Genomic DNA, 25307 nt, shown 5'->3' on the forward strand with positions numbered 1-25307 from the left:
CAGTGACAAAAGTGTGTGGTTTTTATAGATACAATATAAAAGTGGCACTTGCGTTCTCTGTGGTGTGCAAATATGCCAACTCTGCAGGAGCTGTTGTGAAAAGGAAGGGGTTCACCCACAGAGGTATGGGTGATAGAAGTCTGCCTGTTGGCACTTTGGCTCCTGGGAATGGGGCACACTTACTGTACCCCTGAGTCATCCATGAACACAGACCTCTCTGAGACCTTTTTGCTTTTAAACAGTGTTCTTTATTTAGGGCAGGTCTTCACTATGGGGGTGGGGTGTCGATTTAAGATAAGCAAATTCAGCTACACAACTAGCGTAGCTGAATTCGACATATCAGAGCCAACTTACCCTGCTGTGAGGACGGCGGCAAAATCGACCTCTCTGGCTCCCCATCGGCGACGCTTACTCCTACCTCCGCCGGTGGAGTAAGCACGTCGATTCGGGGATCAATTGTCGTGTCCCGACGAGACGCGATAATTCAATCCCCGAGAGATCGATTTCTACCCGCCGATTCAGGCGGGTAGTGTAGACCTAGCCTTAGTGTCTCAATACCTCCATCAATACGTATCCGTGTGTCCCCACCTTAACATTGTTTTCCGGTTTTCTGGCCCCTTCTCTAAAGGTTGGGAGTGGGGTGGGCATGCATGAGTGGTGGGTGCTGTGGTGTCTTTGCTCAAGGAGCTCCTCTTGTCAGGCTCTCCTAGCCTTCTTTCTCTTCCCCCTTTCTTCTTGAACGCTTCCTTCCTGTTTTCTTTTTAAACTTCCCTTCTGCTAATCGGCTGAGTAGCTCGTTAACTTCCTAACCCCTGCTACCCTAATGTACAAGAGAGCGGCAAGGCTGTAAAATATCCCATCGTTTGTAGCTGCGTCTGATGCACTCTGTGGGCCTAGCTTATGTGAGAGGCAGAGGTGAGCTTTTGAATCAGGATTTAGATGCCAGACTTAACAGCCTACTTTCAGAAACTTTCTCTGCTGTGCTCTGAAATTGAAGCATGACTCTTTAGGTGGGGGATGGTACTTGGTTTTTCTACATGCAAACAATATATTTCTTGTCATTGCCAGGATCTTAATGCCTATAAAAAACAAGGAATGGCATTGCTCTCCAAGATGGGAGAGTCCGTAAAATATGTCACAGGCGGTTATAAACTCAGAAGTCGACCGCTGGAGTTTGCAGCCATAGGAGACTACTTAGATACATTTGTTCTCAAGCTTGGAACCATTGACAGAATAGCACAGAGGATTATCAAGGAGGAACTGGGTAAGAACTCTGGATGTTTCATTGTGCAGATCTCTAGCACACCACAAGCTTAGTAAGAGGCAGTACACTGGTGGTACTGCTGAAACTACCTGCATTCAGTGATTCTGGCCTATTTTAGTGGGTGCATCAAAAGGAGGATTCTGTAAAGACTCGTGTCATTTTATGACAGTTGTACAATACGTATGAGTTGGGTACTTGTTAAGGTGCAAGCAAAAGAGTCCCAGTGTTTTAACTCTGTTGGATTGCCTTTAACCGTTAGAAGAGCAAGTTATTCTGTTTTGTCAGCAATAAACAACAAAACAGAGTAGGGTAAATAATGAAGAGAATTCTTCTCTTGCAGTCCACCATATTAAATGTAATCGCTGACCCCAATGTTTAATTCCAGGATTAGACCGCTAGAATCTATAGACTTCCAGAAATCCCTACTCCAGTATACTCCCAGATGTACTCATACTTGGTTGTCTTGAGCTTCTTGGACCAGACTAACTAGAGCCTATTACAAATCAGCTAAAATTCTGATTTTAGGCTGTGAAGGGAAATAAAGGTCACCTGAGCTCAGGGATCGGCAACCTTTGGCACGTGGCCTGCCAGAGTAAGCACCCTGGTGGGCCGGGCCGGTTTGTTTACCTGCCGCATCCGCAGGTTCGGCCGATCGCGGCTTCCAGTAGTTGCAGTTCGCTATTCCAGACCAATGGGGGCTGTGAGGAAGCTGCGGCCAGCATGTCCCTCGGCCCGCACAGCTTCCAGCAGCCCCCATTGGCCTGGAGCAGCAAACTGCGGCCAGTGGGAGCCGTGATCGGCCTAACCTGCGGATGCGGCAGGTAAACAAACCAGCCCTGCCCGCCAGGGGACTTAGCACACGGCCCGCCAGGGTAAAGGTAGCCGATCCCTGCCCTAGCTCCTGCATAGGCGACATGTAGAAGCTCCTGCAGTAGCTGTCGCCTGGCCTAATATTATAGAAGCAGTAAAACAGGAGGAATGCTACATACTTTGGTCCCCTTACACCTTGCTCTCACTAATACTATACCGTCTTTATTACTGGAGTTCTTTACTGCCAGTTAAGATCAGACTCTTGGTCTTTGTGTGATTCTGTATTGCTTCTTTGAGGAAAGCAGCTAATCTAATGCAAGCACCGATAAACCTGACCTCTGTCAGAAGAGGCTTGGTGGGAAACTGGGATAAAATGGATATTAATGTTCACTGGGAAAGAAGGGTGCTTTGTAAAGTCTAGAGTTTTTCTGGTAAATATCTGCCTTACTTACCACTCATCTGCATCTGGTTACATGCATCGATTGATGGTAGTATGCCATCAGCCCTTCCAAACACTCAAGTGGAGTATGATGATTAAATCAACGTCTCTGCTTTTTTAAACCAAATTGCCTAAAACGTCACTGTAGAATTGAAATTTGTTTTCTCTTAATGTCTCTTCCAGAATACCTGGTGGAACTGCGAGAGTATGGACCGGTTTACTCCACCTGGGGTGGGTTAGAAGTGGAGCTAGCAGAACCTCTGGAAGGAGTGTCTGCCTGTATCGGGAACTGCTGTACCGCTCTCGAGGAACTGAGTGATGACATGACAGAGGACTTCCTGCCTGTACTCAGAGAGTACATCTTGTACTCTGAGTCCATGAAGGTAACAGACCATTTGACAGAAGTCCACACTTTTTTGTTTAGAGGCTTGGAGTGGAATAAGCATAGAGAAACCTAGCTGTGAAATGTCATCTTGTAGGGATTGTTTTTCCTAATAAAGATAAGCTTTTTATTCTTAGTGTTTCTGACCAGGGTCAGACAAATCTTATGCACATAGACTAACACAAATTTAATATTTTTTTCTGCCTAAACAGGGGTCATGTGAATTTGATCGACATTTTAGAATTGTTCTCCTATTGGTAATGGCAGTGTTCTTGTCTTTCAACATGCTGTGCTTTTTAGGAGTCAAACTTGAGTCTTGGAGAGCCCTATCTAAAACTGTTTGTATGAAAGACAGATACTACCAAAACATGTTACTAAAATCTGTGACTGTGATAAGCTGGACTCTGCATGGAACCTTCTTACAAATCTATCTCCCTTGGTTGTCTACCATCTAAATTCTGTGAACCAAAACAGTGACCTAACTTTTAAGTAATGGTGTTCAATGACCTAGATTTGGTGTGGCTATTTTTCCCCTTGCAAAACATCTGATGTTCCTGGTTTTGTAGTATGTCACTTGTTGGATAAAATCCTAGCATACTACTTGGGCACGGTACAAATAATTCCTCTGTCACAAATCTGCATGCAGGTTCTGTACAGAACGTGCCTTTTTAGTGAATAAGAGCATTGATGCAGTCTGTTCAATATGCAGGATCAGTTAATAGGCATTGTTTGTTTTTTGTGCTTTAAATTATTCTTAAGTCTCACTTGGGATATTAGGAGTTAGTTGATACCTTCACTAAAACTCTTTCTCTGTCATGTGCTTGCATAAGTGTTAACCTCCTGCATTACAACTACATTTCTTTCTCTGTTCAGATTTAAGGCACGTATTAGGTTTTTTGTTCAATGAAGCATGCAAAAAATATTAATTGGGTTAATCATGTTGAGTGCTGAAATTAACCACTCTGGTTTTGGCTTGTTGCCTGAGTCTGGGGCAAGGCTTTGCAGAACACAAGCCAACATAGATGCAAAGCATGAGACTTTTTAAAACATGAGGTGGAACTAGAAGACGACAGTCTTCTCGTCTAGAGAGAGCAGCTCTGGTGAGCCCTTAACAAGGCAATGATATATGCTTATCCATTATGTATTTCAATTGCTGGTTTTGGAATTACAATCCTCCTTTGAAATGTTGTAAGTTCAAGGACTTTAGTGTCTCTACTTTGTCCTCATAAAGACTGAATTTTAGTCCTTTTCCAACTTTTTCTTTTAAAAGTACATATAACCTTTAAACTAAAAGAAAAACCTGTATGCAAGTTATCTAATGAAAGGTTGAATTACCTCTATATGTCTGCCAGTTAGAAAGCAAATGTGCTCCAACTAACTTGATTGGCTTTCTCCCAATATCCCTTTTTTACGTGAGCGGAAATACCTGTTAAATACCAGTCATGCTTTTGGGGCACTAAAAATCTCAAACAACTGCAGGGGAAAATTCCACCTAGTCTCATATTGAGAACTGATGTCTCACATTTTGCTGCAGGCAAATGTAGCCAATAACATGCTTAACTTTAGAAACTGGAACTAAAGGGTTTTTGATCTATCAAACATTCTCTCCTTTATTGCCCCCTGTGTCCTGGGGGAAATTGTGTGGTATCCTCTCTGAAATAGGGATATTGTCCTCCTTTGTGTCATGCTCAACTTTGAGTACATGCTTGGCATTTTAAAAAAAAATTATAGTCCTGGAGGTTACAGTACTGAGATGTTAGTCTTTAGGAACACGAATCCTCCTCCGCTATACTTCAAACTGATAAAACCAGACTCTGGTAATATTGGTTGATTCTTCATGTTTCTTAGTCTCCCAGGGCATCAGTTACTCCCCTCCCAAGCAAAAACTTTTACAAGTCATTGCCCAGTATGGCTGTCACGTTTAATACAGTATTACTAGTTATGCTGTAAACTCAAAGTGGGAAAGCAACAGCTACCCTAGGCAAAGACAAAACTACTTCTCTATGACAAACCTCTATTATGTAATTGGTTACTCCCTAGTCCTGATATTGTAACTATCCTTACTGGAGATCTTGTACTGGTTGTAAAGTAAAATTAGCGGTTTTCTAACTTTATTAATACATCTGGAGATCCTTATTCAGTGAGGGCTAGTCAGCTAGAAAGCATGAACTTTAGTCACTCAAAAATTGAATGTTTCATGTGGGAACCTTTTTCACCATCACATAATGCAAAAACAAGAGAGTGCAGGATTTTGTCCAGAATTGACCTTTTGGTCTGAGACTCAGCATGGAAATTCATTTCAAAAGGATTTTGTAGAAAGCTATGAGTGGGCGGGTGTAGTAGAAATTCATAGCTTTAGGAACAATGTTGCCTACCAACTCATTCCTTCACTTGTTGCTTGGGCACCTTGGAAAGCTTTACAAACTAACCCTCTCAACCCCGTTCAGTGTTAATGTTTATCCTTTTCATCGTTTTCATTTTCATGAGAAGATAAGTGACTTGCCAAAGGTCACAATGCAAGTCATTCGCAAAGCTCGGAGTTTTGACTGTCTCTAATCAAACAGCTATGAACATCTGATATCTGATCACAGATGCATTCAGCCTGTGGAGTGCTTTTTTATTTTTATTCAAAAGCCTCTTCATAGACTCCCGTAAAACAGGAATGGCCTCTGAAAGGCACACCTGTGACTTTAGTGGCACTTCAGTTGTTGAATCCAGTCTGCAACTATTGTGGGGTGAGGGGGAAGGGGGAGTCAAAATTTTGTACATTTTCAGTCTTATGTTTTTGATTGTTTTCTCTTTCCTAGAATGTACTAAAGAAAAGAGACCAAGTTCAAGCAGAGTATGAAGCAAAATTGGAAGCTGTAGCCTTGAAAAAAGAAGACCGCCCCAAGGTTAGCGTTTGAAACCACTTCACAAAACGAGTGGCATATTTGTCATTCAGTCCCTCTCAAGTGAAAACTCTGTGGAGAAATGGAGATAATTTTTGTTTCTAGATAGGTGTTCAATCTCGTGCCTTTGCCAAAAAAAAAAAAAAAAAAACAGTGCACGGCAGAGCAATATCTTGTCATATAGGTGCAAGCTGGCTTTAGGAGGCGAGCCAAGGAGGATGCATTAACAGCCAAATTCAATGTAGAAAGGAGTAAGAGTAAGCTTGCAGGGGAAGATGAGTTGAGTTATAAAGCATTTCTAACTACAGATATACCACTGCAGCAAATGGAATTCTTTGGCTGTTCCACATGGGTGACACCTTGTCCCACTGTAAGGCCTACCTGCTGTAGGCCTGATCCGAAGCCAGTGGAAAGATTCCCATTGATTTCAGTGGACTTCAGATCAGGCCCTTTAAGAACAAATGATCTTTCTTATGTTAGTGAGGTGCATCCCTTGCCACCTTCAGGACAAGTTGCTTCCTGGTCTCGATGTAAAACCCAACCAAGGTTAGCTACTATTTGGTATTGATTTACCTGCTTGCTACACGTACAGATACCTAAAGGTGGAAAGAGATGCACACATAACAAGCAGGTAAAATCAACTCCAAATAGTAATCCGTCTTACTGCATTGAGACATGCAGCAACTTGGCATAGCATTTCTGTATGATAACGTAACGCTTCCGACAAGTTGTTGTATTTTGTGAATTATGGCAGCAACGTCCATCATGAGCATAATACCCTTAATTTCTCCTTCCCAATCTGCTCACGCTTTGACTTTTTTCCTCCCTCAATCTTCTCCTGCAGTCTCTTTCTGTCTCTGAATCTTGAGGAGCAGAAACTGAAGAAACTTAAATGGGGAGCTTTAGTTAAGAGCTTTGCATAACTATCCCTCCCTATTTCAAATTTTAATTGAAGGATCTTATTAGCACTTGGCTGGGAAACACTGATTCAAGGTGGCTTCCTCCAACTTCAGTGCTCCCCACTGTGCCTAGGGTTTGCAGCCCATTTAGTGAATGGAGTGCCTATAGAGTTTCTTCTTTACATACCGTTCTTAATTTACATAGGACACAAATGTGTCCTTCGATAGAAAAACAGCCACTTCCACTTTATAGGATTTGAGATATTAGTGCTGAAGAGTTTAATGCAACAGCATTATGTATTTTCAGTAGCTATTTTCATTATCTTGGCCTTTTCATGTTTTCCAAAAGAGCAAAGTTTGCTTCCCTTTAAATAGTGACCGCTTGCAAATTTAACTTAACAACTTTCCAGCTAGACCTATACAAAAGCCTTCCAAAACAATGAGATCGTCCTAGTTTGTTTCTTTAAGCACTCAAATACAGCTGAGCAAATGGACATCCTAACATTTTTTGTTCAAACAATGCTGCCGCTGCTACCTAGAACCTGGGACAGGTTGGAAGTTTTTAAAAATAGTTAAGTCTTCTAAACCTTTGAAACAATTTAAAATGAAAAAGCTGATTAGCGATCACTACTATACTGGGCAAGGTTATCATTTGATCCCTGGCTTTGTCTTGCTTTCACTGAACTTTTTTTAGCTGTTTGCATGGTCTAATGGAATGTAGAAACCAAACAAAAAAAACAGGCCAGAAGAACTGGAATTTGCAGTGAGTTGGACTTTCGTTGCCCCACATTGCAGTTGTACTGTTCTGTTTGTTTTTGGATCTGTTGAAGTTAATATGCCAACAAGATAATTCTGTCAAATCTTTCTGGTGGTCTAGCAGAAGTTTATTTGCTATTGGTTGCAATGATTGAGAAGGATCCAAGAAATATTTTTGCTCTTTTTCACCACTGGAGGGCATTCTAGGATTTGCTGTACTTCATAACCTGACCTGATTCCCAACAGACTCTTGAGTCCTGTCCAAATTCTAACAGCAGTTTGCCTTGATACAGTCTTTTTTTAATTATTTAAGATCAATAAGTGTGTATGTATGAAATCAGATTCTGTGATTAAAATAATTCTAGTGTTTAAGCCTGCAGATACTAAATCAGGATATACTTTGCTTAGCTTCAGATAGTCCTCATATGTATCCAATATAATTGTATTTGGTGTGACCGTTCATTTGCTATCTCTGCAGTGTTTTGCCTTCAGCAGTTGCAGGTATAGAAGGACCCCACCCATTCTCTCCTAACTTGGGCCTGGAATTCTGTATTAGCAACATTGTATGTATTGAAATCTCAATTACTAATGTAATAGAAGTAAAATAATAAACGTACCCTTAACTAAAGGGACTCAATGAGCACTAAGCACCAATTGTGGAATCTGGCTTTGTCCCAGAGCTTAGAGGCACAATGAATCTATGGGAACAGTAAATAGTCTGATTATACAGAACTTCTGGCTGAATTCAAAAAGGCAGACTTGAGTTTTCACATATTATAAGCAATGTAAACTTAATTGCACATAGTCAAAGTAAACCCATAAGAAGGAAATGCAAATTCCCATCCTTGAGTAGCTCGCAATGGATTAGTCCCTAATCAGTGATCATATGTGCATGGGATTTTTAGCCTTAATTCTGATTTTTTTTTTTTTTTTTTTTTTGGCTCTTAAGGACTAAACCTGCTACCAAATTCATTACACCTTAATGAAGTGCACTATCGAGAGCTATACAAAATCATCAGTGTCCATTGCTGCATAAATGGAATTCTAGACATGGTACAAATTCTACAGCCAAAATCCTAAAGTCCTAAGGTTACACTGAGTATGTAGGGTAGGGATTTATTCATACAACTTCCATTAGTGCTTAAATCATCTTGACTATCTAATGAAGAATATCAACTGGATACATGCTTCTACTTTCCTCATTCCACATATACTTAATGTCAACGTTTGTCAGAGCCGCACATTTCTTCTTTCCCCATGATGGTATTTCTGCTGCCAGAATTAAAAGGCTTAAATCAATAGTTGGTTGACTTACCTCATTTTTAGGTTAATGAAAATTTAAAATACTGAAGCCTCTACTCCCATCTTTAATTAGAACAAGATTACTGAAAGCATATGCATGTAAAAATTAATTTACAGCTGTGTCAGTTGGCTTCCTTGCAGTTGGTTAATATAGTCAGGGGCCTTAAAAGGACACGTTGTAATTTAAGCCCAAAATTGGACCCAGTTTTATTCTCTTGGGCTCACAATTCAGAGAACACTCTTGTGGTTTTTGCCTGCCCTGGCTGTATGTTCGAGTTACTGTCCTCTACTGGACGCTCACCCTTCTTGTCTGGCCTTCACAAGATGAAGCCTGTCTTCCACGCTAAGCACCTCCGCTCCCATTGACTTCAACAGGAGCTGCAGGTGTTTGGCATCTCTGAAAAACCAAGGGTAAAACCTGGATCCCACCAAAATAAACAGAAGTTGACTTCAGTGGGGCCTGGTGCACCTGAAAAATTATACTGGTCCATTTATTCCTTCCCTTCCTCCCTCCCCTCCCCCCGGTCACAGCGATGTCCGTTTGGTGACAATGGAGTTTGACTTTTTTTTTTCTAGTATGCCTTGAAATTTGGTCAACGTTGTCTCTTGTCTGTCTTGGGCCTGCCTACAGCTGCATCTTGCCCTTCTCTCAAGGGGTGTTAATTGCGTTTCACGGTATGCTCCCTGCACTGTTCATGGAGCGAGGTGGCAGACTGGTATCCTCCACTCCTCTTCTTCCCCCTTTGGTGTATCTGTGCCTCTGGTGGCTCAGACCCACACACACACATCAAAATGTTTGTTTATTGTGATATCTACAAGGCGTTGTCTCAGTAGCTGACAAAGAATTCTGGGGTTTGTGTATGGCCACTAAAAGAGAGAAGCACTGGAGCAAGAATTATCGTTACAAAAGAAATCCACTGAATTCCCCCAAAAACATGTGGGTTCACAAAATCAGAAGCCTGTTTTATTAAATGGCAACACTATAATCATGAAGTCCTCCAAGAGTCAGACTTGCTATTGCTGTGAACAGTGAAAGTGGACAAGCCACCTGTAACTGGGGAGACACTGATTGTGCCCCGTCTTAAACGTTCTGCTGGGATCTGCCAGTCAAGTCAAAGCAGTTCCCATCTCCAGCGATGCAGTCTGAGAACAAATTCTTGATGTTGCTGCAGAAGTTTAGGAGCAAGTGTCTAGAACAATTCAGGATAGCCAGTATTTCTCAACCCAACTGGATGAAATTACAGATGTGCCGTTTGCCTAACTCTTAAATTTTGTTTGAGTGAGGAGGATCCATACATAAGTACTTTGTTTTTCTGTATACTGACAGGTGGAGGAATTTCTTCAAAGCTTTCCAACAGTCACTTCTAGCAGCTGGGTTGGATTGGCACGGTTAGGTTGGTAGCTTTGGCACCATCCGTGCAACTGTGACCAGAAAATGGCAGCCTTGTGATTATATAATCCAGTCTATTGCATCCTAGGCCATTTGGACACCTTGTTTAAATTACTGGGAAACTTCAGCAGCAAAGAGGATACTAGTGGGACTGAAAACAGTATTTGAGGCTGTAGAAGTTCGACACTGTAGCAAAGATAGCCAGGTGGCATGCCCTGGACTTACTTCATATGATGAAATAGACACTCTGCATCAACAGTTCCTCTTCCGAGTTCAAGTGTGGCTTTCATGAAGCAAAGTTCTGAATCCCGTGAATGAGCTCAGAATGCGTGAGATCTCCTTGCTGACATGGCTCTGCTCTTGCAGAATATTTCACTGACTAGCACTGGCTTGGTTTGAATGCTTCTCTCCAGGGAGGGACTGAATATGATGTGGGTTCTCAACATAAGGGATGCAAACAAGTGTAATGGGCTTGCAACTACCCTACCTTTCTGATATTGCTAAATGGACAGGGCAGCGTTGGGGTATGGAAACGGCTGAGAACCAGTTATAGGGAATTGTAAAAGTACTCCTGAAGCATGTTGAAAGAGCTACATCTCAGGGGGCTTGTGAGCATTACTCAGAGTATGTCTACGCTGCAAAGTTGTCAACAAAACTTTTGTCTTTCACGGGTACTTAAAAAAATTTTTTGCTGATGCAAGTGGCAGTGTGAACGCGGCTATGTCAGCAGGAGCGCTCTCCTGCCGACAAAGCTAACACTGCTCGCGGGGCTGGAAGTATTTTGTTGGCAAATGCATAGGCGCCGACTCCATGGGTGCTCTGCACCTACCGGCAGCCAAGCTCCCCCCGCTGCCCCAGCTCGCCTCCACCTCCTCCCCTCAGCACGCCACGTCCCCGCTTCTCCCCCCTAGCTCCCAGCGCTTACCACTGTGAAACAAGCTCCAGGAGGGAGGGGAGAAGAGCGGGAATGTGGCTCACTCAGGGAAGGAGGTGGGGAAGAGGCGGGGCCGGGCGGGGGTTTGGGGAAGGAGTTGGAATAGGGGCAGGGAGGGGGTGGAGTTGGGGTGGGGTTGGAATGGGGGTGAGGCGGGGGCAGGGCAGGGGTGGAGTCAGGGCGGGGCTGGGACCAGAGGTGGGTTGAGCACCCACCAGCAGAAGTTGGCGCCTGTGGGCAAAAGTACTGACAGAGCGTTTACACATACTGACTTTTAGCGACAAGGCTGTGTCGACAAAGCCTTGTCGCTAAAAGCAGTGTGGTGTAGACAAGTCCTCAGTGTTAGAGAAGCAAAGTATTCTCCCCCTATGCCCCCACCTCTTTTTTTTTTTTTTTTTTTTTTTTTTTCCCCCCCCCAGAGGGGAAGCTGAAATGGGCTGTGATCTGCCCCAGGCCAGAGGGGGAAGTCACGGTCAGATGTGGTCTAAGCACAAGATTGGGAAACAGGAACTCCTGGAGTTCTAATCTCAGCTCTGTCAGCAGGCAAGCATTCTGCCTGCACAACCTCACAATAACTAGTGAACGTAGGCTCAGTGAATTCCGATAAGGAAAGCCTTTCTTGTAAACTTCCAGGGGGGTTCAAACAGGTGACAAACATTTTGAAGTAACAGAAAATGCAATGTCTCCTTTGCTACTTAGAATGTAAGTGAGGGCTAGAAAATAAACACAGGGCAGACGTAGATACTGTGCTTTCTTGCCCTGTGCTTATCAAAATACAGCACTACTTGATTGTAGGGTGGGTTAGACATTCCACACTGATAAACTCATTTTCTTGATCAAATATTTAAACGTGTACAAAACTCCAACTTGGAGCAGGAGTTGGATTCAGAAATTATTTCCTGGACCATCTCTACATAGGAGCTTGCCCTGGCTTAAATAAACCTGCCTTTTTCAAATGAATGTAGTCAAATCCGTACAAGTCAGTACGTAGACAAGGCCATTGGTAGTAGATTTTAAAGTAAAGTATTGCTTGATATTAAAATCCTAAAAAATCATGATTACTAAGTGGCTTTTATATTGCTCCATAAATGGTAGACATATTTCAACAGTAAAACTGAGCCATTGAAATCCAGCTGAGTTGCTGCAGAATTAAATTTCCCTTTCCTTGCAGCTTTGTCTCCTGGTTCAGAAGGGGCATGGCTCTCCCTTGAGTATCAAACTCCAGTATAATCCTGGCAGTATCAGTTTAGAGAAAGCTGACAGATGTGAACCTCCTAAGATAGAAGCGTATCTTCCTGCAGGGACCAAAATGAGCCTTGTTGTTGGGACAATATTTCCATTTTGGTATCCTGAATATTGTACTCTGGAATGGTCATGGCTTATACTACACACCTTCAGGTGGGCTCTCACTGAAGTCAATGGTAAGATTCCCATTGCCTGCAGAGATCAGAGTTGGCCTAGCCAGCAATGAGTACGTCTGAGAATTCCGAACTTTGTCTCTTCGTTAGTTGGCTAGTGCCTAGTGATTAGGTTGACGAGAGGCTTCTCTTCAGAGGAGCTGAGCACCCACATCTCCATTTGACTTCATTGGGAGTTTCCATCTCCTCTGAAAATTGGGCCTTTTGGCCCTTGTTCTGCTAGTTGCTGAAGTGATTAGCAAGTTAGGTATTTCTGTCTAGCTGCCTGAAGTATTTCTAATGTGCCTATTGCTGTAGCTGGCTTTTCTGGCTATATGCCCTCCTTCATTTCTGCATGCAAAGCCAGTTTTGTTGGGAGTGGTGTACACACAAGTCGCTGCAGTCCATGATGCAAAGAATTTCCAATATAATTTATGCTTGTTTTTAGTGCTGTTCCTGGGATCAGTGGACCTTAATGCAGATTGTGGAACCTGGAATGTTAAGGTCTTCACTTACATCCCATTTACACTTAAAATGCTGCATTGGCGCAGCTGCAGCACTTCAATGAAGATGCACTCCCATCGGCGTAGTTAAACCAGATCCGCAAGAGGCAGTAGCTATGTCAGCAGGAGAGATTCTCCTGTCGACCCAGCTCTGTCTACACTCGCGCTTAGGTCGGTATAACTACATCGCTCCAGGGTGTCGATTTTTCACATGCCTGCGATGTAGGCATATCAAAATTTTGTAGGGTAGACCAGTGATGAGCTCCCAAAATCCTAATAACCAGTTCCCTACCGGATCCTTGGCGGCACTTTGGCAGCGGGGGGGCCTTCACTCGCTCCGGGTTTTCAGCAGCATTTCAGCGGCGGGCAGGGCCGGCTTTAGGCCGATTCAGCCGATTTGGCTGAATTGGGCCCCGCGCCAAGAGGGCCCCGCGCTGCAGCTGTTCACCCCGCCCACTTCCCCCTCCTCCCCTGCCCTGCCCTGCACGCCCCGCCCCCTCCCCTGCTTCCCGCGAATCTCGTCTGAGACTAAGCAGCAGGGGCGGGCCGGCCGGCAGCACGAGGTAAGCTGGGGTGGGGGCGGGAGAAGGGCTCCGGGGAGGCGCGGCCCGTTCCCGCAGGCCCCAGCACGGCCCCCGTGGCCCGGCTCCGGCCCGGTCCCCGCGGCTCGGGCCCCCCCATCTCCCCCTGCGGCACGGCTGGGCTCGGGGTCCCCCCGGCCCCCCTGCGGCTGGGCTCGGGGCCCCCCCGGCGGCGCGGCTCAGCTCGGGGCCCCCTGCGGCTCGGCTCGGCCCCCCCCCGGCGGCGCGCCCGGGCCGGGGCCCCCCCCCCGGCGGCTCGGCTCGGGTCCTGGGGGCGGGGCTTGCAGCAAGCCCCGCCCCCAGGAATCGGGCCCCGCTCTTGTTAAAGCCGGCCCTGGCGGCGGGTCCTTCACCCAGAGCGAGTGAAGACCCCACGCCCCCCCTTCGTAACTGCACATTGGATATGCTACAGAGCAGCCTACTTGTAATGACCACATATCCTGTAGATTGTACCTCTTAATCCACTGGTCACTAAGCAGACAGTATGTATGTACCCAGGATTCTTAGTTGCTGCTTATGGATATAGGCAGGAATACCGTATATCTGGACTATTCATCTTCAGTATGTGTAGCCTCAAGGTATTAAAAAGTATATTTCAACAGACAATCCTTTTTTGAGAGGTCTTTAGATTTTGTATGGAGGTATCAGACATGGAAAATCAAGGGGGCGGAAAATCAAGGGGGTGGCTTACCCTATGTAAAGAGCAAACATTGCTGAGAAATAAGTCTGATCTCTTTTGAAGGAATTTTTCTCGTGAGGCTTAAGTGCTGTTTGTTTTACTTGTGTCAAATTCCCCTAGAACTTGCTTTCTTTTGATGCTGTGTACACTAGTGCTTGCAGGGGCCCCATCTCCGCCATCTTTGTCCTTTGTGCTAGGTGCAGAGCAGACAAAGTTCCTGCCCCAAAGATCGCACGGTCAGAAACTTGAGAGAGAGGGTAGAGGAAAGGAAGCACTATCACCATTGCCCACATGGGGAACTGAGACAGTCTTTCCCAATGCCACAGTCAGTCTGTGGCAGAGCCAGAAATTGACCCCAGATGTCCAGAATTCTAGTCTAGCGCTTAAAGCACAAGACCATCTTTCCACTCACTGTAGCTTGACTAAGCTTCCCTTGGCCTAGCGTTGTGCCTTGCTCCAACTAAAGCTTAGGGAGTGTGGAGACACACAAAGCAACCTACAGTTTCCCAGACTATTCCGGATGGTATAAATTTGGGTGCAGGTGAGGATTTGGTTCTACCTGTTGCAGCCATTTTACCTGTTGCTCTTTTCCGCTCCTTTCAGTAACTAAAAATGTTGGGTGTGAGGTAGAAGGTAAGGAAGTGGAAGGATGAAGTGACACCAATATATTTTTATTCATAATTTTTTGACCCATTTAACGTGGTCTGGATAACTAAAATTTATTTTAACTGAGAGGAGACACATGGTCGGGTGGGTGGAGGACCATTATTCCAAGTAGCCATTATCTTGCTGAAAAATCTGCTTCTTGCTTCAGGTGCCGGCAGAAGTTGAAAAATGTCAGGACCGAGTGGAATGCTTCAATGCTGACCTGAAAGCCGACATGGAGAGATGGCAGAACAACAAGCGCCAAGATTTTAGGCAGCTGCTTATGGGAATGGCCGATAAAAACATCCAATACTATGAGAAGGTATTGCCCTGAGCTGCAGCTGCAGCAGATGGTTTCATACAAATAATCCCTTTGAGTGACTTACAGTCAGGGGTGGCTTTCAAAAATTGCAAACCCTGTGTTGTAAGAACTAGCGCTCGGTGTGAGGACTTCACATCAGGTGTTGAAGGTTTTTAGGTTAGCTGTCGAATCAGTAAAGGCTCTTGATTAGCCTGTGGCTTCCACTGAAAGTTTCTGGTATTACCACTTCGTTATGGCTTGAGCTGTAAATCACTAGACAGTGGCTAAATGTAATGGGACAATGGAGTTACACAAGGGAAGGAGTTAATGTAGTAATTGACGTTTTCTACCGGATGGAGATTTTTTTTTCACCATCCCTTATGTTTTGCCCCTTTTTGTCTGGACCTGATGCTGCTAGACTTGTCTGATGACAAGCAGGAGCATGTGTACTAGGTGCTGCCCCTGCTGCCAGATTAACTTGGTCCTGCAAATACTTACCGTTGAGCTTATTGGAGCAAGGAAGGAGTCTGTGCCGCCCTCCTGCTTCCGACTTTCACTGAGTCACTGGAGCAAGAGCCAAATATGCTACATGGTCCTATGGGAGGATTCCTTATATGTTAAGGAAATGGAGGTTGTGGAATAGCCATCTTAATTTTACCCTTGTGCATCATGATTAACTTTTGGCTACTTGATGTACTGTTTCTGAAATGCAATATTCTTTTTTTCCCTGTAGCCTATGCTGCATGTGTAGCATAATTTGCCACAGTAGACGGTCTCTTGTTATATAATATCATGCATCCTCTATTATGAAATTACTATAAGGTGAATTTGGGTGCACAACTTTTTGAAAAATCACACTCAGAGTAGTTACCAATAGTTCATTGTTAAACTGGGATGATGTATCTAGTCCTGAGTCCAGTACTAGTTAATATTTTAATCAATGACTTGGATAATGGAGTGAAGAGTACATTTAAAATTTGTGGCTTTCACTAAACTCGAAGGTATTTCAAGCACTTGAGCACAGGATTAGAATTCAGAGATGTTGATAAATTGGAGACTTGGTCTGTAATCAAGATGAAATTCAGTAAAGACAACAAAGTACTTTGCTTAGGAAGGAAAAATCAAATGCACAAATGCGAAATGGGGAATAACTGGGTAGGCAGTAGTACTGCTGAAACGAATCTGGGAGTTGTAATGTATCACATTGAATATGATGCAGTTGCAAAACAGGCAAATATCATTCTGGGGTGTATTAACAGGCATGTGTAAGACATGGGAGATAATTGTCCTGCTCTGCTTGGCACTGCTGAGGCCTAAGTTGGAATACTGTGTCCAGTTCTGGGTGCCACGCTATAAGAAAGATATGACCAACAGGAGAGAATTCAGAGGAGAGCACCAAAAATGATAAGTTTAGAAAACCTGACCTCTGAGGAAAGGGTTAAAAAAAAAAAAACTGGGCATGAGATAAAAGGACAGAGGGAGGACATACATCTTCAAATATGTTAAGTGCTGTTATAGAGAGGATGGTGATCGATTGTTCTCCATGTCCACTTAAAGGTAGGACAAGAAGTAACCAGCTTAATCTGCAGCAAGGGAGATTTAGATTAGATATCAGGAAAAACTTACTATAAAGATAGTTCAACAGGTTGTGGAATCCCTGTGTTTAGAGGCTTTAAAGAACAGGTTAGACAAACACCTATCAGGGATGGTCTAGGTATACTGGGTCCTCTCTCAGGACAGAGGGCTGGACTAGATGACCTCTCAAGGTCCCTTTCAGACCTGCATTTCTATGGTTGTTCATTATTATTTGTATTACTGTAGCGCATAGGAGCTCTTAGAATATCTATGCTTCTTTACTTCATTCACTGCCCATCTTAGCAGTTGTGCCTTACGAGAGCACAAAAAAGGTATGAGATGATAATGTTCATTTAAATGCCATTGTAATCTATATGTATGAGGAGGGCAAAATTAGTTTTGGCACTTCTTGACTCGAAAGCTGAACCCCACAGCTTGAATGAAGCTTTTTAATAGCATTTCCTAGGTTTGCTTTAAAGGAAAATGATTCTGTTGTCCAGTACTATTTAACTAGGCCCTACTTGAATGCCCTGTTCTGGGCAAGGTGTGCTACTGAAAGTGGGAGTTGCTGACAGGTGTGCGTTGAATGAGCATTTGGGTCTAAGTAATCATAAAAATAAGCCTGGAATGAAAACTACCTGTGTTGCTGCCCCCCGTTCTGTAGCATCTACCTATGTTTGTAGGGATTGGGGGTGGTCAGGTTAGTCAGAAGCCTGGAACCAGGGTCAGCGTCAGGTGTTGCACCATGCCTCAAAGCAGGAGCGAGTGTCGGGAGTAGGCTTTAGGAGGCAGGACCTGGAGTAAGTCAGGCAAGCAGGAACTGGGAGCAGTCTGGGATAAGGACGGCAGAAACAGCCTGGGAGTCAGGAACCAGGAGTCAGGCAAGTGGACCAGGGTCTGTAGTAGCAGTAGGGATTTACCTAGTTGCTTGGACAACTTCCTGTGCCTCTTTCTAGCTCAAGTAGTGTGATCCGGCCACCGATTGGCTGGGACATCTCCCCCAGTCAGGAGCTTTGTGGGCAGGGCTCTTAGTGAAGGATCATAGGCCTCAAACTGAGGGTTCCCAGGCAGTGCCCAGAATGTTCTCCCCCCAGTTCCCCGCACTTCACCCAAACCAGTGGCAAAAGCTTTAGCTCACAATCAGCCTTGTGTTTAGTGTGTCTTTAAAATAAATGTCCTTTAAACTCACTGCTTTGTTACACCTTCTTCCCCTTACTGGCTTTGCTCTGGTTGTTTTCTCTCTCTTTCCCACTCCCCCTCCCCCCCTCCATCTTCTATGCAATGTGTCTAATTCCCTATAAAGTATTCTCTAGCTCTTCTCTGACTTTCTTCTCTCTCAGAATTTGCGTCTCCATGTTGTACCTAACTCATTAGACAGATTCTCTCACACATGGGGCTTGAAAACTTTACCTGACATCAAGAGTTAGATTTCCCCTTCCCTACCCCCAAAGAGCTCACCCTGTTGGGGATTCACCTTGAAAATCTGGCATCACATTGGGAGCTACTGGGTGCTGAGCACCCTAAAAAAAAAAAGTTGGCTCTTACTGAGATCCCTAGGTGGGAGTGGAGCTCTCTTGAAATTCTGGCCCCTAATAGCCAGAGGAGTGAGGTCCAACTTTTTAAAGGTATTTTGGCCTCGCAGCGCTGCGTGTTGCAATGCCCAAGTCTCATCTCAAACGTTAATAAGATTAAGGCTCAAGTGCCTAAATCCCTCTTGAAATTGAGACTTAGGTTCCTAAATCCTTTGGGTGTTGCAATGTTAAACAAAGAAATGCCAAAATATCTTTAAAAGGCTGGGCCCAAGCCTATTAGATCTGCATGAAAGATGTTGCCTTGGATGATGATTCATTTGCATAAGAAACCCCAGATAATTGGATTCCTATCCAGAGGTGTCTCTGGATCCTAACTAGATACTCCGCATTTATTCTGCTAGGCAAAGGCTTATTTGAACAATGAACCCCTATAGGTGCCAGAAGGGAATAGGAGCAGTTTCTCTGTTATGTCTTTATCACTCTGCCCAGCCCTAGGGCATAGACCCAGTGTCTGTGTCTCTCTGCTTAGAGCTTTACCAAACCGCTAGCTGCTGTAGGCTTACAGCTGTTAGAAACCGTCTTTGCCCTCAAAATAACATTTTACAAAGCCACTATGTTTTGTAAGATGTTAATAGAGCCTTTCCTTGCCACAAGGAGCCTGTAGTTGTGACCGTTCATGCTTTCCAAATATTGTCTGGCGTCCTTTCAGTTAACTTTGGAATTTCTGAAGTTTCTAATCATTTTGAATTTTTGATGACTAAAGTTCTTAGTGTCCCCCTTAACTCCAGCCTAGCAACTTCTTTTGTCTGGGAATTTAGAAAACTGTTTAACTTCTTGTCTTTCGAGCTACTAAACTGATGGCTAACAGGACCACGCTTTGTGAGACCTCTTAACTTGCATGCCTGAGTGGTGGGACAAGAATGAGGAGGCTGTCGTATGTAATGTAGTCCTATTGTTTGGTTTTTTTTGCAGTGCCTTATGGCGTGGGAGTCAATTATACCACTATTACAAGACAAACCAGAGACCAAATAAGAAGTTCCATAGCCCACAGACTTCTCTACACAAGTGCACAGTACCACTAAACAACCTACTGGAGCTGTATGATGCACTACTTTGAGTTACCTGAGAAATGCCAGCTATGCCCAGTCTGGTTACAGACCCATTGAAAAGCATTTGGACTTCTTCCTCTTTGTGTTTAAACCGGTATGTTTCATCTTTTGAGTTACCGTAATGGTTCCTTCTCCAGCCTATGGAGTGATTGTGGGCTTGTAATGGAAATACACAGGGATCAAGTCGCTTCTTGATAAAGAAAACTTTGCCTCCTTATTCCAGAAGGAGCTAATGAGTGGAATACTAAAAAGATGAAAATAAAACTCTAAACTGCAAGGTGCCAATATTACATCTTTATTACCATCCTCTTTGTTTGCTAAATAAGGGTTGATTCCCATGAAACAGTGCCCACCAACCCACCCTTCTTTTTTGTGTTTTTTTTGTTTTTTTTCTTGATGGAGAGGGAAAGGCCAGAAGTGGACACTTACTACAATTTGTAAACTCCCAGGATTAAGCAATTTTGGAGCTGAATCTTTGTGTGGGAGTTTGGGCTGGTCCTAGATTAGAACATACTGACACTTCTGCAGAAAGCTCGTGATGCAAGCCTGAACTGTGGTTCATGAGTGTGGCATACACTCTGTTCGTATTGAATATTCCATACTCATTTGTTTACCTTTGGTGATATGAAGTAATGTAAGTTGGCTGAAGCACACATGTGACATATTTGGGGATCAAAGTAGGACTGGTGGGGGGGGGGAGGGGAAGGGGGAGGGATGAGTTTGATGTAGCCTTACAAAGTGTGTGATGGGAACAAACACAAGTCTGTTAACCTTTTATCCCCAAAGCAAGCACAGACAGTTCTGTGATAGGATTCTTTGATCCATGCTTTCACTTGTTTTCAGACTATAAGCTAGATGGGAATCCCTCTGAATCTCCCTCTGGCCTTGATCATTTAAAACATACCCATCGTAGTAAGGATGGGTTCTTCTTTTTGCCCTTTTTCTTTCACAGCAGCCAAAACCCCCAAAGAGTCAAGTGCTTGTTGACACCAGGTATCATTGTGCATGTGTGAAACTTGCCTTAAACATGTCAATGGCAGGTGATAGAGGCAATACCTTCTTTTCCCCATTATGTACATTTAGTGGTCATGCTTGTCTCTATTGATCCTCATTGAAAGGTCGTCTTAAGAGTTGCCCTTTTTAGGTATAAATCTATTTTCCTACCAGGTTTTGTCAACTTTATAGTCTGCAGAATCTTTTCCTTTCCGTATCCAGTCTCTCCAGTTCACCGTCTTTTTTGCTAGTGGCTTTAGTACCTGCCAAAGGAAAGAGCACTGCCAAGACGGGTTACGGATACTTTGAATCTGTTAAGTCTTCGTTTGCTGCTTGACCAGTTTGTTTCCTCCCATAGGAACTCCAGGGTTTAATTATTTTGGCAAACAGGAGTGTAATATTCAGGATTCTAGGGTCAGCAAACAACTTCTTATTGTTTTATATCCTCTCATTTTCTACCAAAGCTATTAGAATGCTCAGTCAATCCCCGGCATCATTCTGGCAAGGAATCCAAAGTTTAATTTAAAAAAAAAAATTTACAAAGACCATGCAAATTCCATTTAATTCGTGGATTGTCCCCAGCTAAAATAAATGCTATAAAATATACCTGAAGTTTCTTCAGGTTTGCATAGTCTGTTCAAACAACTATTACATAAAAGTTGTGGCTGTTAAATTATTAACATGGGAGAATCACTGGACATAAAATTTGTCATAGTTAAGGCAGTTTTTCTACTTGACCGTATCACTTTCATTGATGTAGTTTTGTGATTCTAAATCTGTAGTTCAATTTGTCAGCATACGTTTGCTGGGTGAAATCAGGGACCTTGCATCAGGTGGTTGGTTGAAAGTGCAGCATAGTAACAATATTGTGTTAGTAGAGCAAGGGAAGACTTTAGTAAGAAATTATTCTCTAACAGTCTCTGATTATTTTTTTCCCTCCCTTAAACCTTTGTCTATTTGTCCTCTCTCCAATTGTTTGATATTAGGAATTGATAATTAAGGCCTATTTGATTTGCTGGGGCATATTGGATAGGAGTTGCTCTAATTTGCAGTGCTGTGCTTTTTGTCATTAATTCATATAATTTAGCATATGAAAATGATAGAAAACAAAGGGCTTCATGTGGTGAAACCAGAGAATTGTTTAATCCCTTCGAATACAGTTTCTACCCTGTCAAATTGGTTAGGTTTTTGAACATAATTGTCTCTGAAACATCAGCATAAACCTAGGGTCAAGTAAACTTGTCTTCAACTTCCCCAATGAACAGGAAAGGCTGATGAGGGATTGAGAAATGACAGCTTTTTCTAGCACTGTTCTCTCACAGAATGGTCAACTAAGCTGCATTTCTGCTGAGCATTTTTTAAAAAAAGATGGAAAAAAAAATGCACTTTTCCACAAGAGAACATTTGAAAAATGCAGTGGTTCTGTTTAGAGGGGAGTGAATTTAATCGGTTTCCTTTTTTCTTCTGAGTTCCCAAGTTCATGCCTTTTGCCCTTCAGGTTTAGTTAGAAAACTGAAGACCAGTCATCAGCTTGTAGTTCCAGGGGCTTGGTTCTTTAAGTACATTTGCCATTTCTCAGAAAAATGCCTTTTATACAAGGTACTGTTAGCAAGGACATTGCAGCATCAGGTAAGGATTGTCATGGGTAGCAGGGGAGCTTTTATAGTTTCACTTAAGGCATTTAAGTATGGTAACAATTTCACCTTCTGCAACAATGGTGGGGTTTCTGACTTTGACTCCAGTCAACATACACCTAATGTTTTACCTAATACACTTAATGTTAACATTGTTCTGCTGTACAGTCTCCGAAGCCAATTGATTTTTAAATTCCTAATCAAGTGAATGAAGTGACTTCACGCCTTGTTTGTTGTCAAGCAAATGCCTTTTGCAGCTAAGCCATTAGAAAGCTGGCACTTTCTCTACAACTAACCAAATGAATGGCTTGGAAGGGTTCACTGTAAGTACACATGTATCTGGAACCCCTTAAGGGGGAGATATGTGGACTGCAAGTTTGGGTCACAGATCAGAGGGTGCAGGCCCTAGATCATGTTGCAGATTGGCTGCTGCTCTAGTGTGAATCAGACACCACCTGCTGCCATGTTAAAGAACACAAATCATGGTTTAAATTAGAAGCAAGCTCTTGAAACGTGTTGCAAAAGGGGAGTTCTTGCCTGTAACTGCAGTCAGACGAGCAGGATACTGTGTGGTGGTTCCCTCTTAGACGCAACTAGCCTGTTGCTGAGTCTGTCTTAATGAACCCTCACAATATGAACCATGTGACAATGGTGGCGAGCCAGGTATTGTTTCATAGTCTGAACCTGAGATTTTGTGCAGCGTGTTGTTAGCACAGAGTAGCCCAACTGACTTACAAAATGACAAGTGTTTTCAGGGCTGAATTCCGTTGTCACAAGTGACTTGTTCCTGTTTATGCTGCATCAGATCCTACCCCTTTAAATGCAGGTTTAAAATTCTTTTGCAGTTCATGGTATATGTGTGGCTATCTCTTAGGGCCCAAGTTTGGCAGTGTGTAAATAGTCTCACTAATTTGTGTGACTGTAGAAAAGCAAGCCTTTCACAAATACTGAGCAGAAATCCACTGAAAGAGTAACTTTGTTCCACTCTTTTTCCCCCTTTAATAGATGTTTAAGCATCGTTTAGTGCATCCCAATGGGCCTTTTTCTGTATATGGAGATTGATCTGACTCAAAAATTGAGTCTCTCCAATATGGGGCCAAACTCTGATCAACCCAAACAGCAGATAGGCACTCCACAGAGATGAACTTTCTGTGGCTTGGGCCCATCCACAGCTTTAAAGTGTCGTGCATTTCCTTTTAACAGATCTTGCTCCACAGCTGCCCTGTGGTGCACACTGACCCAAGGCGTGTGCAATTTCTTGCTGTCTCTCCATCACTTCTGGTAGGTGTGCAATTTGGAAAGTTGTGACTCTCTTGAAATGGCACCAGCACATTCAGGCAAGCACTGTTTAGCTCTGATTTTTATATATAATCTAAAAAGGGGTGTATGTATGTATGTTCTCTCATCAGGATTTCACTGATGCAATAAACTTGGGAGACTTAAGAAAACACAAAATTATGGCCTTCTCAAGTAATCATTTAAAACGAAAGCACTCCAGGTCTGCTCCATTTCGTAAAGCAGTCAGCTCTTTCCTTTACTACTGGTAGTTACCAGAGGGTAAATTTGTGGTATGTTTATACTTAAGTTCCTTGACAAAATCATTTTGGTGTTATCACAAAATGTGATGGTTGTGATAGAGGGAGGAAAGGAGGTGGAAAGAAAAAACAAAACTAGGAAAAGCTCAGCAAGGGTTTAGGTTGTGTGAATGTGCAGTTTATCCATTAATGAGTTACTGCATTGGCCTTTCACCTCTGGAAACATGGCTTCAAATATGGCTTCAGTGCCAAGTGCAACTTGATGGCCTCCATCACAAACCTTTGTCTGCATCACTAAACCACTGCACACACATTGGTATAAATGGAAGGCCCTATGGAGGGTCTACAGGTAGAACTGGCAGTGTTGTAGAGGGAGCTCTGTGGTGATGTTTTTGCATAGCCTGTCCACACTTATTTAGGACTTGGTCCTGCAAATAGTTACGTATGTGAAGGGTTCAGTTCAATTCAGTGGGACGATTTGTGTATGTTTGCAGGATTGGGGCCTTAATCCAGTTTACCCATTTAACTCAAGAAATGATGCAAAATTAAAAGAAAATGGGCTGCAGAATATTAAACGGAAACTTTGTCTTCAATGGGTGGTGCTTTTGACCCAGTGTTTGTGTGTGCAAAACTGTGGGCACAGATTCTGAGTTTTATTTAACAAGCTGTTTGTTCAGCCGCCTTAAACACTACAAGGTAGGGAGACAGTCTTCTTCCTTTTTGGTTTTAACCAGCTTTTTTTACTATAAACAATTGAAGGTCATTCAAGAAGGGAAATAACTCTTTTTTTTGCAGGGGAAAAATTACTAGTATTTGCCAAATACATTTCTGATAATGTGAAACTGGGCACCTCCAGAATATTTTGGTCTTTTTGGGATATATGAAGGTTTAAATAAATATTGATATTAGATGTATTTTTGTCACTTTTTTAAAATTTTGGTTGGAAGGAATCATTATTGATTAATACCTGCTCGACACTATAGTTTTGGCAGGAGGTATTTGATATATAGAAATAGTCACAATTAACAGTATTAGTTTGGGGTTAAGGCAGACAGTGCTTATCAAAATCATAGCTTTTTGAATAACTCCTTCTTGCTTAAACTATAACACCAAAAAATATAAAAATCAAGGGTGCTTACGTCCTCCTGGCCCTGGATAGCTGAGGCCCTAAACCTACACTGAGTGGTACAGTGAGACACTTAGGTCAATAGTTGTCATGGGGACAAGGTTCTACCTACACCAATTGCAGGATCTGAGCCAGTCACCCACACAGCATACAACTAGGTGATGCTGGGTTTTGTTATGCAACCACGAACGATCTACAGTATTTCATCTCTTTTGTGGGTGGAGATTGGACAATATTGTCCTGTTCATTCTACTTCCTATGTGCCTCCACTCATGGCTCCCTTTAACATTCAGGGGAGTTTACGCCATGAGGCAAGTCGATGTTGCCATGAAATTTAACTTCTGCCAGCGTATTTTTAGGAATCCATCCCTTTTGTCGCTCAGCGCATGACACCATGAATGGAAATGTTGCTGCCTAGGTGCCCAACCAGTGTACTGTATTTTTGACTTTTGTAAAATCAGTTTCTAGAAACTTGTTTGTTTTTTCATACTCTGGTCACCCTCACATCACCTCCCATACCAGGATAAACCAAAATGAAAGCTGTGAAGACTTGTCGTTGTGTGTGAATTAGCTAGTGGATGATGTACAGATTGGAGTGGTTTTTGTTTTTACACTCCCACCAAATTTAAC

The 25307-nt window shown here is 43.2% G+C and overlaps 1 protein-coding gene across 1 annotated transcript in view; it reads left to right on the forward strand.

Moving 5' to 3' along the window:
• The window catches only part of SNX30 (sorting nexin family member 30), a 56434-nt gene extending 36768 nt beyond the window's left edge, over window positions 1-19666 (forward strand). Inside the window, exons 5-9 of the mRNA XM_034773564.1 lie at window positions 1069-1264; window positions 2697-2896; window positions 5703-5789; window positions 15042-15194; window positions 19253-19666. Coding sequence (XP_034629455.1) covers window positions 1069-1264; window positions 2697-2896; window positions 5703-5789; window positions 15042-15194; window positions 19253-19312 — 696 coding nt within the window. The 3' untranslated portion in view covers window positions 19313-19666. The remainder of the gene's footprint in view (window positions 1-1068; window positions 1265-2696; window positions 2897-5702; window positions 5790-15041; window positions 15195-19252) is intronic.
• Window positions 19667-25307: the final 5641 nt, after the last annotated feature.

This window comes from Trachemys scripta, chromosome 6 (assembly GCF_013100865.1).
Source record: "Trachemys scripta elegans isolate TJP31775 chromosome 6, CAS_Tse_1.0, whole genome shotgun sequence".
Lineage (NCBI taxonomy): Eukaryota > Metazoa > Chordata > Testudines > Emydidae > Trachemys > Trachemys scripta.